Source organism: Lynx rufus, unplaced genomic scaffold, assembly GCF_022079265.1.
Source record: "Lynx rufus isolate CCGP_SWC_20201006 ecotype Redwood Valley unplaced genomic scaffold, mLynRuf1.p SCAF_12, whole genome shotgun sequence".
In the NCBI taxonomy this organism is placed as follows: Eukaryota; Metazoa; Chordata; class Mammalia; order Carnivora; family Felidae; genus Lynx; species Lynx rufus.
This window is the reverse complement of record NW_025814826.1, coordinates 49,319,764-49,334,755: the sequence shown is the minus strand read 5'-3', so window position 1 is coordinate 49,334,755 and position 14,992 is coordinate 49,319,764. Positions and strand designations below refer to the sequence as shown.

General features: G+C 37.6%; 1 protein-coding gene across 2 annotated transcripts in view; it reads right to left on the bottom strand.

Annotated features, from left to right (window-relative positions):
* COL14A1 (collagen type XIV alpha 1 chain) overlaps window positions 1-14,992 on the bottom strand; it is a 194,872-nt gene that overhangs the window by 144,686 nt on the left and 35,194 nt on the right. For both annotated transcript variants that reach the window (XM_047073804.1, XM_047073805.1), the window contains exons 5-10: window positions 14,217-14,369; window positions 13,261-13,380; window positions 11,997-12,161; window positions 8,813-8,974; window positions 2,043-2,194; window positions 514-643 (exon numbers count right to left, since the gene is read on the bottom strand). In XM_047073804.1, the coding sequence (XP_046929760.1) occupies window positions 514-643; window positions 2,043-2,194; window positions 8,813-8,974; window positions 11,997-12,161; window positions 13,261-13,380; window positions 14,217-14,369 (882 nt within the window). The remainder of the gene's footprint in view (window positions 1-513; window positions 644-2,042; window positions 2,195-8,812; window positions 8,975-11,996; window positions 12,162-13,260; window positions 13,381-14,216; window positions 14,370-14,992) is intronic.

Genomic DNA, 14,992 nt, shown 5'->3' with positions numbered 1-14,992 from the left:
CACTACAGTGATGGGCACATTTCTCTGGGAGCCAGTCAAGAGCAAGGAGACTCTTCTGACCATTATTTTATACCCATCACCAAGCATAGAGTCTGACATAAAGCAGCAATTAAAAACAGTCATGTCACTTAGTAAATGACAGAATGGGTGGTTGAATGAACAAATATATGAGTGAACAGATACCCGTCAACAACGCATTCAATCAGAGACAGTGAGGAGACGTGAATGAGTCAGCAGTTAAATTAGTTCATAATACACATTCACCAAACATTTGTTGAGTTAATACATGTATTGCACCCTTAACCACCTAAACATACCCAAGTTTTATGATATCCCTCTCAATAGGCAGCACCTGCCAAGTGCAATTACAGGATGGGCCAATACCACGTATGGCACCGCTATTATTTTCTATGACTTTGATTCAGGATGGCCATCAGGACAACCTGAGAGGAATTCCAGTTTAGGAAAGGCCACTGAAGCAACGCCATACAAAGTCAGACGTTCAATACATACGTGTGGTTTCAGTTCCCCGCAGGCCTTCACTAGCCGTGTGAGCATATATTGCGAAGACTGCTATCTGATATTCAGTTAAAGACATTAAATTTTTCAACACCGTAGAAGATACGCTTCCATCCACCACCACCTGATCAAAGAACAGTTCAAGGAATGAGAATATGAAATTGCATTGAATTGACATGCAGAATTGAAACCAAACAGCAAAATATCTCTAGCAAGAATGTTTCATTAAATTTTAAATTTTTTTTAAAAGTTTATTTATTTTGGAGACAGAGAGAGACAGAGTGCAAGCAGGCGAGGGGCAGAGAGAGACGGAGACACAGAATCCGAGGCAGGCTCCAAATTCCGAGCTGTCAGCACAGAGCCTGACGTGGGGCTCAAACTCACAAATCGCAATATCGTGGCCTGAGCCGAAGTTGGACCCTTAACTGACTAAGACACCCAGGCGCCCCTCATTAAATATTTTCTTACTTGTGCCACATCCTCTTTTCCACTGTGGCAGTTAATTCTCCTTGAATTCCTATGTGAAGCGAGGCACCTTTCATGGAATATATCCAAAAGTCCCTTAGTAATCCATACCTGAAGGAGAGTGTCTTTCCCTGGCTAACTGTTACCCTAACCACCTCTACTTAAAACAGTTGACGTGTGATATTTTTCCATGGAGTTTTGGGAAGCATTTAAGTGATTTAGTAGTCATGAAAAAGAACCACTGGAAGCACTTTTTTTTTTGGGGGGGGGGGTCCAGATGATTTAAATCTCCCAGATCTACTTCTCTAACATTCAAGAAAAAAATTAAAAATCCTGCCATAATACATAAAAAATTGTGAGACATGTTGAGGTCAATCAGAGGTTGGAACAACAAAAGGTTAAGGTCAGCACTTCAAAAAGAAAGCAAGAAAGGGAAATTTCATCACATTTTAACATATTCCCTGTGACTACTGTGTCAAAGGTAGGAAATGGGAAAGACCCAGTCATCTGGCAATAGGTATTCTCTCCTGTGATGGTCAAACCATGAAAAAAGCTGGCTACAGATACTTTACTGTGGCTTCTCTATGGCACTAATCTCTCCACACATGTCTAGGAAATCCCGAACCCTGGAGGACGATATGACCACATAATTTGGAACGTGCATACTTCATTAAGGCAGAAAGTTCAGACCACTCCCAAAGTAGAAAGAATACATGAATAGCAAAAAGGGGCTCTGGCCACATAATTAACTACTGATTCCTTCTGCTTTAGAACGTATTGATTTTACAAAGAAGAAAAGTCAAAATAAGTCATGTTAGAAATGAACACATGACCAGCCCCGAGGGTTATTTGACAGAGGTGGGAGGAGAAGGTATAAATGCCATAACCAGAGAGATGGGAGAACAAAGTGGACACATGCAAATGTACTTCAGTCCAAAGAATTTTAAATGTTTGTGACAGAATCATCTCCTCATATATGCATTTCTGTCTTGTCCTCACTACAGTGGAAGACTAGAGGGAATGAAAATAATGGTTTGAAAATATCGTCTCCTTATTACCTCGTCTGGTTTTCCGCCCCTGGCAGGATAATACACGACTCTGTATTTTTCCACTTTTCCTGGGGCATGAGTCCAGTTAACCATAAAGCTCCTGGCAGTGACTTCAGAAGTAATCAGCTGTGTAGGCGGCCCAATGGTGGCAAGGGCTGACGCTAGAGTAGAGAAACACATAAAGTGAACCTCTTTCCCAAAGTTACTTCTTATGTACCCAGGAAACCCCATTAGTTAGAAATGCCTATTGGTTTCATGCTACCTCTAATATTTCATTTCTAGCCAAGTTGATTCAATTATTCATTCTGACATTTGAAACACTGAAACATTTAAGTGCCTGTTATATACCAATCACTATGCTAGGTTCTGAGGATATGGACTTAAATAAGCCAGGCCTTGACTCCAAAATACTTTCTTAAAGACATTGCTATGTAACAATTAAAAAAAAAAACACAACATTGATTGAGCATGTGTGTATCTAAAGGTACTCTCTTGAGTTCTTTAGAAGTATTATTTTATTTAACTCTAATAGTTACTATTATTGTTTCCATTTGGTACAAGAGAAAACCAAGGTACAATGAAGTTAAATAATGACCAACTCTCACAATTAGTAAATATCAGAGCTGAGATTGGTACTTGAGTTTTTGACCTAAGTGTCTATATTTTTAAGCATCAAGGGGTACAGTCTTTTCCGAAGAGTTCAATTCAACAAATGATCAGTATCTGAAAGTAAAAAGAGAAGAAAAGGCAACTAACATATACTGAATAGCTCAGTATGAACTAGACACTATATTAGCATTTTGTGTGTATTATATACATGTTAAAACAAATGATTCTATAAAAGATTTGGGACATGTAAATTTAAAAGTCCTTGACCTTTAGGATTTCTTACCATCTAGGGACTTTAGTAACCAGAATAATGATGGTGGGGGGAGGAAACCATAGTTATTGAATACTTAACTGTGGTTAGGAACTATATTCTACGCTCTATCGAGAACCACATGCAGAGTTTTTTTTGTGGGAAAAGTCAGTCTCTAAAGTAGTCTCATTAAGATACTCAGAAAAATGTGTTCAAGAAACTACCACTTGGCTGTCCAACCTAGTCCCAAGAGATCTGGTCCAGGGAAAGAGGAATGATGGAAGACATGTAGCCAAATAGAATCATTCCACACCCTGGATACAATGAAAGCAGGATATAAAACCAAATTCTCAAAGGAGGATATGGATATCACCCTCTTCTCAGATCACAACCTTGTATGTGGGATGGCAAATAAGGGATGGCAGGACCCAAGGAATACTACAGTGATGAGTTCCTGAGTTTTCCTTTCACCTCATATGTCCTACACATGGAACTAAAGAATCCAGCAACCTAGAAACACCAATAGATACAGACAAAAAAAAAAAAAGCCCCAACAAAGCCTGCTCTCTCCAGCCAAAGGACAAGAAAAGGGTCAGCCTGCCAAGACAGAAAAATTTCAGGCAATAACTGTTCTATTCTCGACAAATACTACACAAAAAACCTGTGGCCCCACCCCTATTCATGTCAGCAAAGGCTACTAAGTGGGTAGCCAACACTTCCAACTTTCTTGGCTGTAATGGCATGCCCCAACATTCTCCCCCTCCCAGCCCACAGCCAGAGCTGTGTGAGAAAAGGTCAAGTAGGGAAGAGAGATAATCACCCCTGACAGGTGGTAACAAATCTTTCCACCACACCCCCATCTGTGATATCAGTGGAGACCATATGAAAAGCCTGGACTTCCAACCCCACCTACTAGTATTGAAACACCACTCCCTGTCCCCTCTGGGATGGTGTCAGAGGACACCTAGCGGTGAATCAGTACTTGAAGAAATAATGCCTGAAAATTTCCCAAATTTGGCAAAATAAATAAATAAATAAACTATAGATTCAAGGAAATAAGGGTACCCCCAAAAATGACCATTGAAACTGACACCAAGGCATACCACAACCAAACTTCTGAAAACTAAACTCAAAAGAAAAATCTTAGGAGCCACAGGGGCAAAATGACACCTTATCTATGGTGGTGGGAAATTCTAGTCACAGCAGATTCCTCATCAGAAACCATGCAGGCCAGAAGAAAGTGGCACATTGTCCAAGTATTAAAACAAAAGAGCTGTCCATCCCAAACTTTATATCTAGCACAAATAGCTTTCAAGGATGAAGAGAAAATCAACGCATTCTCAGATGAAATAAAATTAATAATCAGAGGATTTTCCACCAACAGACCTATCCTAAAAGAATGAGTAAAGGAAGTTCTTTAAATAGAAAAAAAGACCCAATAATGAAAAGAAAGAACCCTGCAGCCACAGAAAGGAAGAAAGAATGAGGGCATAAAAATATGGATAAATATATTTTACTTCCCTTTTTGAGTTTCCTAAGTTATGTTTTATAGTTAAAGAATTATAATATTTTCTGATGCGTTCTGAAGATATAGAGAGGAAACATTTAAGCCAATTATATTATACACAGGTGTGATAAAGGAACTTGAAAAGAGGTAATAACTACACCTCACTCAAAATGCCAAATGTCAACACAGGCAGACTAGAATAATTTATATGTATATATAACATTATACCCAGAACAACCACTAAAAAAGCCATACGAAGAAATTCCAGAAAAAAAAAAAATACTATGAATACACAAAAACAGAGTTCTAAGAACTATAAGAAACCCAAAGGAAAAAAAAGATAAGGATCACAGAGAAATGAAAACCAGAGAGAAAAAATAAGAAAAAAAAAACCCAACAAATAAATATCAGGCCTAAACCCAAATATATCAGTAATTACATTAATGGAAACTGCCTAAACATACCAATTAAAAGGAAGAGGTTATCAGAGTGGATTAAAACATATGACCATATGTCTACATGAAATTCACTTCAAATATGATATAGGTAGGTTGAACATAAATAGATTTTAAAAGTTGTATCATGTAAACATTAAACAAAAGGAAATAGGCATGGCTATGTTAATATAAGACAAATATATTAATATCAGACTTCAGAACAAAGAAAATTAGTAAAGGCAAGAGGGACATTACATAATGATAAATGGCTAATCCACCAAGAAAACATAGCATCCTAAATATGTGTGCAACAAACAACAAGCTGCAATATATATAAAGTAAAACCCATAGAACTGAAAGAAGAAATAGACAAATCCATAATTATAGATGGAGACTTCAACATCTCTCCCTCAACCATTGATAAGATGACTAGACAGAAAAATTAACAAGGATATAGAACTCAACAAGACCATCAACCAACAGGATCCAGTCAAAACTTATAGAACATTGTACATGACAACAGCAGAATACACACCCTTTTCACGTACCCACAGAGCATGTACCAAGATAAACCACATTCTAGGCCATAAAACACACATCGGAAAATTTAAAACAGTAAAAATCACATAGAGAATGTTCTCTAATGACAATGAAATCAAACTAGAAACTAATCACAGACAGGTAATAGAAAAACATGCAAGCACTGTGAAACTATAAACAACCACTTCTAAATAATCAATGAGTCAGAGAGGACATGTCAAAGAAGATCAAAAAATATTTTGAAATGAATGAAAATGAAAATACAAAATATTGAAATTTGTAGAGCTCTTCTAAAGCAGTGCTGAGAAGGAAAATTATCCCATGTAAGTAATTACATTAGAAAAGAGGAAACGTCTCAAATCAGTAATTTAAGTTCTCACCTCAACGATCTAGAAAAGTATGAGCAAGATGAACTCAAAACCAGTAAAAGAAAGAAAATAAGAAAAATAAGAGAAGATCAATGAAATTAAAAACAGAAGAAAAACAGAGAAAATCAATGAAACCAAGAGCCAGTTCTCTGAAAAGTTCTTGTTTTTTCATTTAAGAACAAACTTCTAGCAAGCCTGAAAAAGGAAAAAATGAGTGAGAGAGAGAACACAAAAATTACCTATATCGGGGGAAAAACTATAGACCCTGCAGACATAAATAATAAGGGAATACTATGAATAACTCTCCACACCTACATTCTATAAATTCTATGGAATGAACTAATTCCTTGAAAAGCAGAAATCCTCCTCCCCAGATGAGGAATAAGGCAAAGATGTTCATCTCATCACTCCTAGTCATCACAGTGCTGGAAATTTTAGCCAGTGAAATAAGGCAAGAAAATAAAAAGCACAGAGATAAAAACCACGGAAATAAAACTATCCCTATTTGTGAAGGGTATGATTTATTTCCTAAATAGACAATTCCTGAAAATCTAGAGGAAAAAAAAAACCTAGGATTAATTAGCATGTTCAAATAACAAGGTCATAGGATACAAAATAAACATACAAAAATATAACTGGATCTGTATATACTGGCAATGAACATGTGGATACCAAATTAAAAAATAAAATACAATAAAAATCACTCAAAATAAACTGAAACACTTAGATGTACATAGACCAAAATCTGTATAGAACCTGTATTCTGAGAATTATAAAATGCTGATGAAGAAATCAAAGAACATCTAAACAAATGGAAGGACTTACCAAGTTTGAGGACTGGAAGAATCAACACAGGAAGGATGTCAATTCTTCTCATATTAATATTTGATAATTGAGAATTGATTTAATGCAATTCCAAACAAAATCCCAACAAGATTTTTTGTAGGATAAAGATTTTTCTCACATTTGGAGCACCTGGGTGGCTCAGTTGGTTAAATCTCTGACTTTAGCTCAGGTCATGATCTCACCATTGGTGGGTTCAAGCCCTGCCTCGGGCTCTGTGCTGACAGCTCAGGGCCTGAAGCATGCTTCAGATTCTGTGTTTCCCTCTCTCTCTCTCTCTCTGCCCCTCCCCCACTCACACTGTCTCTCTGTCTCTCAAAAATAAATAAGCAGTAAAAAAATGCTTTTAATTAAAAAAAAAGATTCTTCTCACACTTATATAGAAAGGTAAAGAAAGTAAAACAGTGAAAACAATTTTGAAACAGAAGAATCGAGAGGGAGAACACAGTCTGTTCAATCTCAAGACTTCTGGAGCTCCAGTACATCAAGATTGTATGATATTAGAAAAGGTTTAGACTCATAGATTCAAACAAGCAGATTAGAGAACCGAGATATAACCCACACAGATCTGCCTAACTGATACTTGACAAAGGTATAAAGCAATTCAGCAGCAGAAATGGAGCATTTTCAGTAAGTAGTGCTGGAGTAATTGCACGTTGATAGGCAAAAAAAAAAAAAAAAAAAAAAGCCTTGAACTAAACTTCAAATCTTTTACAAAATTTAACTCAGATCATGGACTTAAATGTAAAACATTAAACTTTTAGAATAAAAATACAAAGGGGGATTTTTACAATTTATGGCCAAGAATCCTTAGGTTTGATACCAAAAGCAATAACCATAAAATGAAAAATTGATAAACTGGATGTCATTAAAATTTAAAACTTTTGCTCTGCAAAAGACCTTGTTAAAAGGATGAAAGGACAAGCTACAGATTGGGGGAAAATAGTTAACAAACCACATATCTAACAAAGGATAAGTACCTAAAATATAAATGAAGAATTCTCAAAACTCAACAGTTAAAAACTAGACATACACATGCACACACATTCACACGTCTAACTAGAAAATGGGCAAAAGACATGAACAAGCAAAGAGCAAATACAGATGCAAAATAAGCATGTGGAAAGATGTCCAACTTCATTAGTCATCGGGGGAATGCAAGTGAAAACCACAGTGAAATATCACTACACACCTAACAGAATGCCCAAAATAAAATATAGTAACAACAGCAAATATTGGTGACAATGCACAGAAACATAATCACTCATATATTGCTGGTGGGAATGTAGAATGCTGCGGCCACTCTGGAAAATAGTTTGGCAGTTTCTTAACTAAAACTAAGCTAAACTAAACATGGTTCTACAATATGGTGCAGCAAATGCAGTCCTGGGCACTATCCCACAGAAAAGAAAACTTATGTTCATACAAGAACCTATACATGAATGTTCATAGCAGCTCTGTTTCTAACAGCCAAAAATAGAGACCACTCAGATGTCTTTCAATGTGTTCATGGTTAAACAGACTGTGGTCCATCTGTACCCTGGAATATGACACAACAGTAAAAAGGAAAGAGCTACTGATACATGCAACAAGCAAGATGAATGGCCAGGAATTATCCTGAAGGAAAAAAGCCAGTCCCCAAAGATTATATACCACATAACTCCATTTATGTAATTTCAAAATGGAAAACATTTAGAGATGGAGAACCGATTAGTGGTTGTCAGGGGTGAGGGAGAGGTTGTGGGGAGGGATAAGTGAATGTGGCCATAAAAGGACAACAGGAATGATCTCCATGGTGATGGAAATGTTCTGTGTTGTGGCTATCAATGCTAGTATCCTGACTGGGATATTGTATTGTACTTTTGTTACGTTACCATAAGGGGAAATGGTAAAGTATACGTGATCTCTCTCTACATTCTTTCTTAAAACTTTATATAAATGTACAATTATCTCAAAACCCAAAGCTTAGTTAAAAAAAGCAAACACACATGATGGTCTAAATGCAACACCATGGAGAAAATTATCTAGTGGTTAAACTATTCCTCTCTCAGTGGGATGTCAGTATATTCCCTTTTCTACTCTGATGATTCACGTCTTAGGGGAATAAAGGACTCTTTTAGAAAGTCAACATAAAAAATGGTAAAAATTTTCATAATCCATGATAGACTTTTGCACAGGGTAATATCCACATGCATAGAATGACCGCCCTCTGTTCCTTGTTTTACCTTTGATCTCCCTGTCCTGTTCTTCTACCCGGGAGCAGACTGTCCTCGTCAGGCTCTCCACAACTGTGTGCATCAGGTCAAATTCAGCGACATTGTACACATGAGTGCTGTCTGGTTCAGAGGCAATCTCCCGCAGTTCATTCTCATCTGCGTTTTTCACCCCTTGTGTGGAGGACAACAGGGAGGGTCGTGACATTCATGCCCCATTTGAAACACCAGCCATCAGTGCCCCCCACTGCTTCAATCAAAGCATCTGCTACTTTAAAGAGGTGCATCTTATGTTAGAGTGTTTTGTAAAAGTCACCTTCAGAATCTCTTTTAAATGATTATATCCTAATTTTGTTCGGTATATCTTAGCAAGAAGATGTATTAGTGAAATTAACATTTGTCTTGCATGAATATTGCCAAAGCAACAAGTAATTAAGCCAGCTTTGTGAACTATCAAAACCTTAGGTTTAAATTTCTATAAAATAAGTTTACTTAAATTGAGAGCTACTATTGGAATAAAAATTATATACATAAAGGAACCGTTCTGATTATTTATAGTATTATTATATAGCATTAAAGGAAAGCTTGGGGGCAAAACAATTTTTTAACATATTTAAGTACAACTGGCTGACTAGAAACCACTGCAATTTTGCTAATGCAAATAGGGAAGCTCTGGTTCTCCCACAGTGTTTGTGAAATTCCATTGCTACAAGTCAAGCCCAGTGCTGGGTGTTTAGAATGCAGCAGGGAACAGAGGGGGACAGAAAATCCTCAGCCCCCATGCAACTTTTCCAGTCTTTCTTAGCAGCGGATGCTAACACTTCGAGTGTACCTGCTCTGTCCTGGGAACTGCAGTGTTTCATTTACATGAACATATTTAATCCCCACAACCAACCCTAGGAGTCTGGCACTATTGTTTCTCCCATTGTATGAATCAGTAAACTGACACCCAGAGGGGTTAATTAGCTTGCTCAAGGAAACACACCAGTCAGTGGACAGTTGGGATTCCCAGGTAGTCTAGATCCAAAGTCATGTGCCCGTAACCACTTTCTCATGCTGCTTCTCAGAAGACGACACATTAAAATGAGTAAGTGGAAGCATAAATAGAAAAGGTGGGCACAGGGTTGGGTTTTATGGGTGCGGAGGCAGATTTCTCTTCCCCAGTCTTCAGCAAACAAGGAGCCTTTCTTTATAAATCCCTGTCACTGTAATCATCTAAGTGTACTTTCTTTAAAAAAAGGTACTGTGGAAGCAAGGAAGAGAGATTACCTAGGGCAGCATGAATTACTTCTTAGATGCCTGGCTGTACCATGTAATTTATTCTCCAACCTCGGCATATTAAGTGACAAAGTGCTGGCTGTCTCCAAGCTATTTGCTTCAGGGGGTTATAAGATAATAAATACTAATGATTTCCAGGTAATTTCCAGAGAAAAAGCCCAAATCACATCTGTATGAGGTCACTGAAAGTTTTGTTTAAAAACTCATGCATTCATTACCAATAAGACAACAGGATGGAGACTAAACACATAAATTAACCCCATTAGTTGGTCATCCAAAAGGATTTCCTCTGTTGGACAAAAGGATAAAATAAAAAATAAAAACTAAGTAAATTTCTCTGATGTTTCTTGCCTGAAGGACTTCAACAAAAGCTTCTAAAATGTATAGCTGGGGTACCTGGGTGGCTCAGCATATTAAGCGTCTGATTCTTGGTTTCAGCTCAGGTCATGATCTCACGGTTTGTGTGTTCGAGCCCCATGTCAGGCTCTGCACTGACAGTGTGGGGCCTGCTTGGGATTCTCTCTTTCCCCCTATCTCTGCCCCTCCCCGCCCCTCTCTCTCAAAAATAAGTAAGCATTAAAAAAAATTAACAAAAATGTTTAAAAACTGTACAGTTGGATCTGTGTCCACAGGAGCACAATAACACTGAGTGCACGAAGAGACAATGAGCTTCATGTCAATAATGCTTTTGATGGCATTTAGGTAAAACCAACAAGTTTGTATTTATATAAGAATATTTTAGGGAGGGGCGCCTGGGTGGCTCAGTGGTTAAGTATCTGACTCTTGGTGTCGGGCTCAGGTCACAATCTCACAGTTCCTTCATGAGCTTGAACCCCATGTAGGGCTCTGTGCTGACAGCATGGAGTCTGCTTGGGATTCTCTCTCTCCCTGTCTCTGGTCCTTGCTCGCTCATGCATGTGTGCACATTCTCTCTCTCCCTCTCTCTCAAAAGAAAAAAAAAAAGGAAAGAAAAAGAATATTCTAGGAAAAAAGAAAACCCTGACAACAACAACATGTATATTCTGGGGAAGATAGCCCCAAATCTCTTCTCTCTCTCACCTTTGCAAACTAAATAGTTTGTTGCAAACAGCTTGGAAAACAGAAGAAAAGGTCATGATGACTTGGAAGGAATTTGTCTTGTAAGGATTTTGCGCAGCTCATCTCTGCGCCCCAGCACCCACCACAATGGCTGATACACAAACTTCTTGAATGGAACACTCTTTAAACCACATTTCCAGTAGAAAATCTAGGAATGGGTCAGAGGAATTGTTGCTTGTTTGGGGATTTTGTTTTGCCTTGTTTTACTGTATTTTATTTTGCTTTGTTTTGTTTGGTCTCTACTTAGTAAAAGACCTTGCTGCTGCCAAAGAGAACGTAAACATTTTAATCAAGAGCAGTGACATCATCTAAATGTTTTGCAGTTATTCTGAATGTGTGCCATACGTCTCCTTTTCCATGAGAATGATACCTTATAAAGAAATAATACTGCGTAGCTAGAACTTCCTGCTTTCTAAAGAGCTGTGGGACTTTAATTCCGCGAAAACAGTGAACTGGTTTCTCCCTATACTACCAGAGAAAAGACCTGCATCAAGCGGTATTAAAGATAAAGCCGTCACTAACTAAAAGCTAACAAACATGTGCCTAACTTTTGCATTCCACTTGCTGCTTTTCACAACACTGTATCGACGGTATCTCACCCAGAGAGCCTCGCACTGTAGGGCGCATGAAAGTTCCCACCACTTCCATCTTACATGGAATCAAACTGGGCTCAGATCAAAAGACTGGCTCCCCCTAGAGCCAGGAGTAGAAACTAGCCAGGTCTTCTGGCTTTCAGTGAAGTGCACTTTGCATTATATATTGTTTAAAGTGGTTGTGTGTCTGTGGCCATGGTGGAAACAGGACCATGAATAGCACATACCTATGGCAAACAGTTCTACACCGGATTCACGAAGGTTTCTGGATGGTGGGATAATGTCATCTTGGGATTTGCCATCTGTGATTAAAATGCCAATTTTGGACACTCCAGTCCTTGCTCCTGCTTCTGGTTTAAAGCTGTTCTCAAAAATGTAGTTCAAAGCAAGACCTGGGGGAAAAAATAAACACACACCAACCATCTCTAATAAAAAGCCTTCCAATTCTGCAAAATATAACAATAAGATGAATAACTTATTGAGCTACAAGAATATTTTACTAGATATGAACTTTCATCTTCCCGTTTACAATGACTCTTTACTCAACAGATCTGATGAAAAATATAACACCAGAATAGAGGTAAGACAAATAACTGAATACTCCATCATTTCAGTAACTAGCATTTATAAAGAATATTAAATCCATGGCCAATACACGTTGGGCTGAAGAACCAAAGATTCTCTTTCTCTCTTTTTTTAGGAATAGTGGGGACAGATCCAAAATGATCATTGAATTCCTGACTTTTGAGTGGGACACTTTTCATCCAGAAAAAAAAAAAGAAATACTGCAATATTATTCTAAGATTTATGTTTCATAAAGTTTTCTGTTGTATTAACAAAAAGATTATGCCTCAGATTGGCAAAGAAATTATCAAGATTTCAACAGTTTACTTAAAAGCCACTGACAGCATCAATACTGTTTAAAACAATCATGTACGTTGTGCGTCTATAGAAGAAAATAGCATGTACCAAGGTTAAAACCTGTGACAACCTCTGTGGCTGGAATAATTATAATCTCAATATTCTTACACTCCTTTTATATCAAAAATACCAGTGAGCCAAAGATTCACAAATATTTTTATGATAACTACTTATGGCAAAACAAGGCCAAAGAAAATACCTTCCTTGAAAATAAGGTAGAAATTTGTTTTTGTTTAAATGAAGGGGTGGCTGGAGGAGAAAACAGGTGAAAAGAAGCGAATGAATGGCAAAAGCTAGAACAGCTGGCAAAGACTGTCAGCCTTCAGGATCATTCTGTCTCCTTCTGGCCCAGCCAAACCATTCTGGGGATATTATATTCATAAAGCATAAATAATGGGGTGTCTGGGTTTTAATTCTTAATGCTGAGTTTGAGAAAAGAGCCATTTAAGAAGTTTAGATTTTAGTTTGATTTAGAAGCACTATGCCAAGCCTTACAAAGTGGCAGAAAGAAATAATGAAACTAATCTTTGGCAAGGTATGTTGCTAAAACATGAACTGAACAGAACATACCTGTTAATGTATTTCCTCCCTTGTATGGTAGATTCCGGACAGCTTCGATGACCTCATCTTTTGTGCTAAAGGCATTCAGGTGCCATTCTATTCTGGGGTCACCACTATACTGTGCAAGACCTGGTAAAAAAGACGAGAAAGCCCACCCAGAAATGATGAGTTATTCAAAGATCTAGTGGACTGTTCGTGAAACTAGCATAATAAAGGGCCTGATCTTTGTAACAATTTTTTGCTCTGCCTCACTATGTATTTTCAAAGAGAATTCTTGGCATCAATTTAAGGAATTAGTTTGGACATATCTTGGGGCAGGAGGAATGTACATATTTTCTAGCCATTTAGAAGTGAGCACCTAATTAGGCACTTGGTATTTAAAAAACAAATCTGATTGTATTTGTAGATAAGCGATCTAGATTTATTGGTTCATTTTTATTCTCAAAGGAATGGCTTTCCTTAATGGCTATTTAAAGTGGAACTATAAGACTGTATATGATAAAGTAGACATATTGCTCAAAGATTCATAACATTTCTTGTGTTTTTTTTTTTTATCTTGGCTGGAATTAACTTGGCAAAGATTAGTTTGTACTATAAGACTATTTCCAATTTCCAATTTTCTTAGTTCAAAATTCCACTGGATTCAGCTGATTCTTTTAAATAAAAAGAAAGCTTATACCTGATAAATTCTTAAACCAGCTGCAACTTTAAAAGTTATTATTATTAGGCAGAGAAGATTTTGACTTTTTAGGAAATTAAAATGTGTTTAATGATTAACTGAATGACAGCATCATTCAGCATAAATTAGTGAGAATAAATATTAATTGATCCAAACTTGCGCTCTTGGGAATATCATGATAGTTGATCCTGGAATTCTGGAAGCTGCTCTGTAAAAAATTTTTGAAATCTCTTATGACGCTTCCTAGCAGATTTACACATTATTCTGCTAATAATGGAACATATACCAATCCGTGTCTTCTCTGAGCCCACATTGAATGCTGTAACCAGGTTCTCCAAGAAAAGCCGAACCAGTCTGAAGTTGAATCTTCCAATGCTCCAGGAACCATCAACCAGGATTACAATGTCAGCGATAGCTGGCGTTTCACAGAAAAACTTCACTTCTGCACAGCACAAACCAGAGAAGTATATCACTGCTGGAACTTTGAAAAGAGTGATTCTATTTTACACCTTTCAGATAACTTAGTGCTAAGAACACAATAAAGTTCCTATGAAAGCAACCATGTTTTTACAACTCTTCCCTTAAATGCATTCTTACTAGGAAAACTTGTGGTTACAGCTGGCAGCAGGGCCAATGTTCTGGAAATAGTTAGCAAAACACTGGCAGGTTCACACCGTCCTGGCAACTCAAGACTTCTGTGTATTTTAGAAAGTACTGTCTGTGAAAAATCATCCAGATTTGGGTTTTAGCCTGTAGATTCTTTCCAGGAAAGGTCTTAGCAACCAGTGTGGGAGAGTCAGCACAGATGGGAAGACGGCCAGAAAGCAGAGAGGCGACTCTCCTGGGCTGATAAGTGTGCTGGCGGAAGTGATAGAAGAGAAACACGGGCTTCCTGAGTCCACGGAAAAGTCGCAGCCATGCATTTAATCTAAGAAAGATACACAGGGAGGGTTTGTGGAAGAAGAAAATTGGGAAAGGGCCCAGGAGTTTACCCAAATTCAAATTCTTTCGTATATTGTCTCTATGTAATGGTAAGATTTTGTCCCTAAAAATCACTTCGTA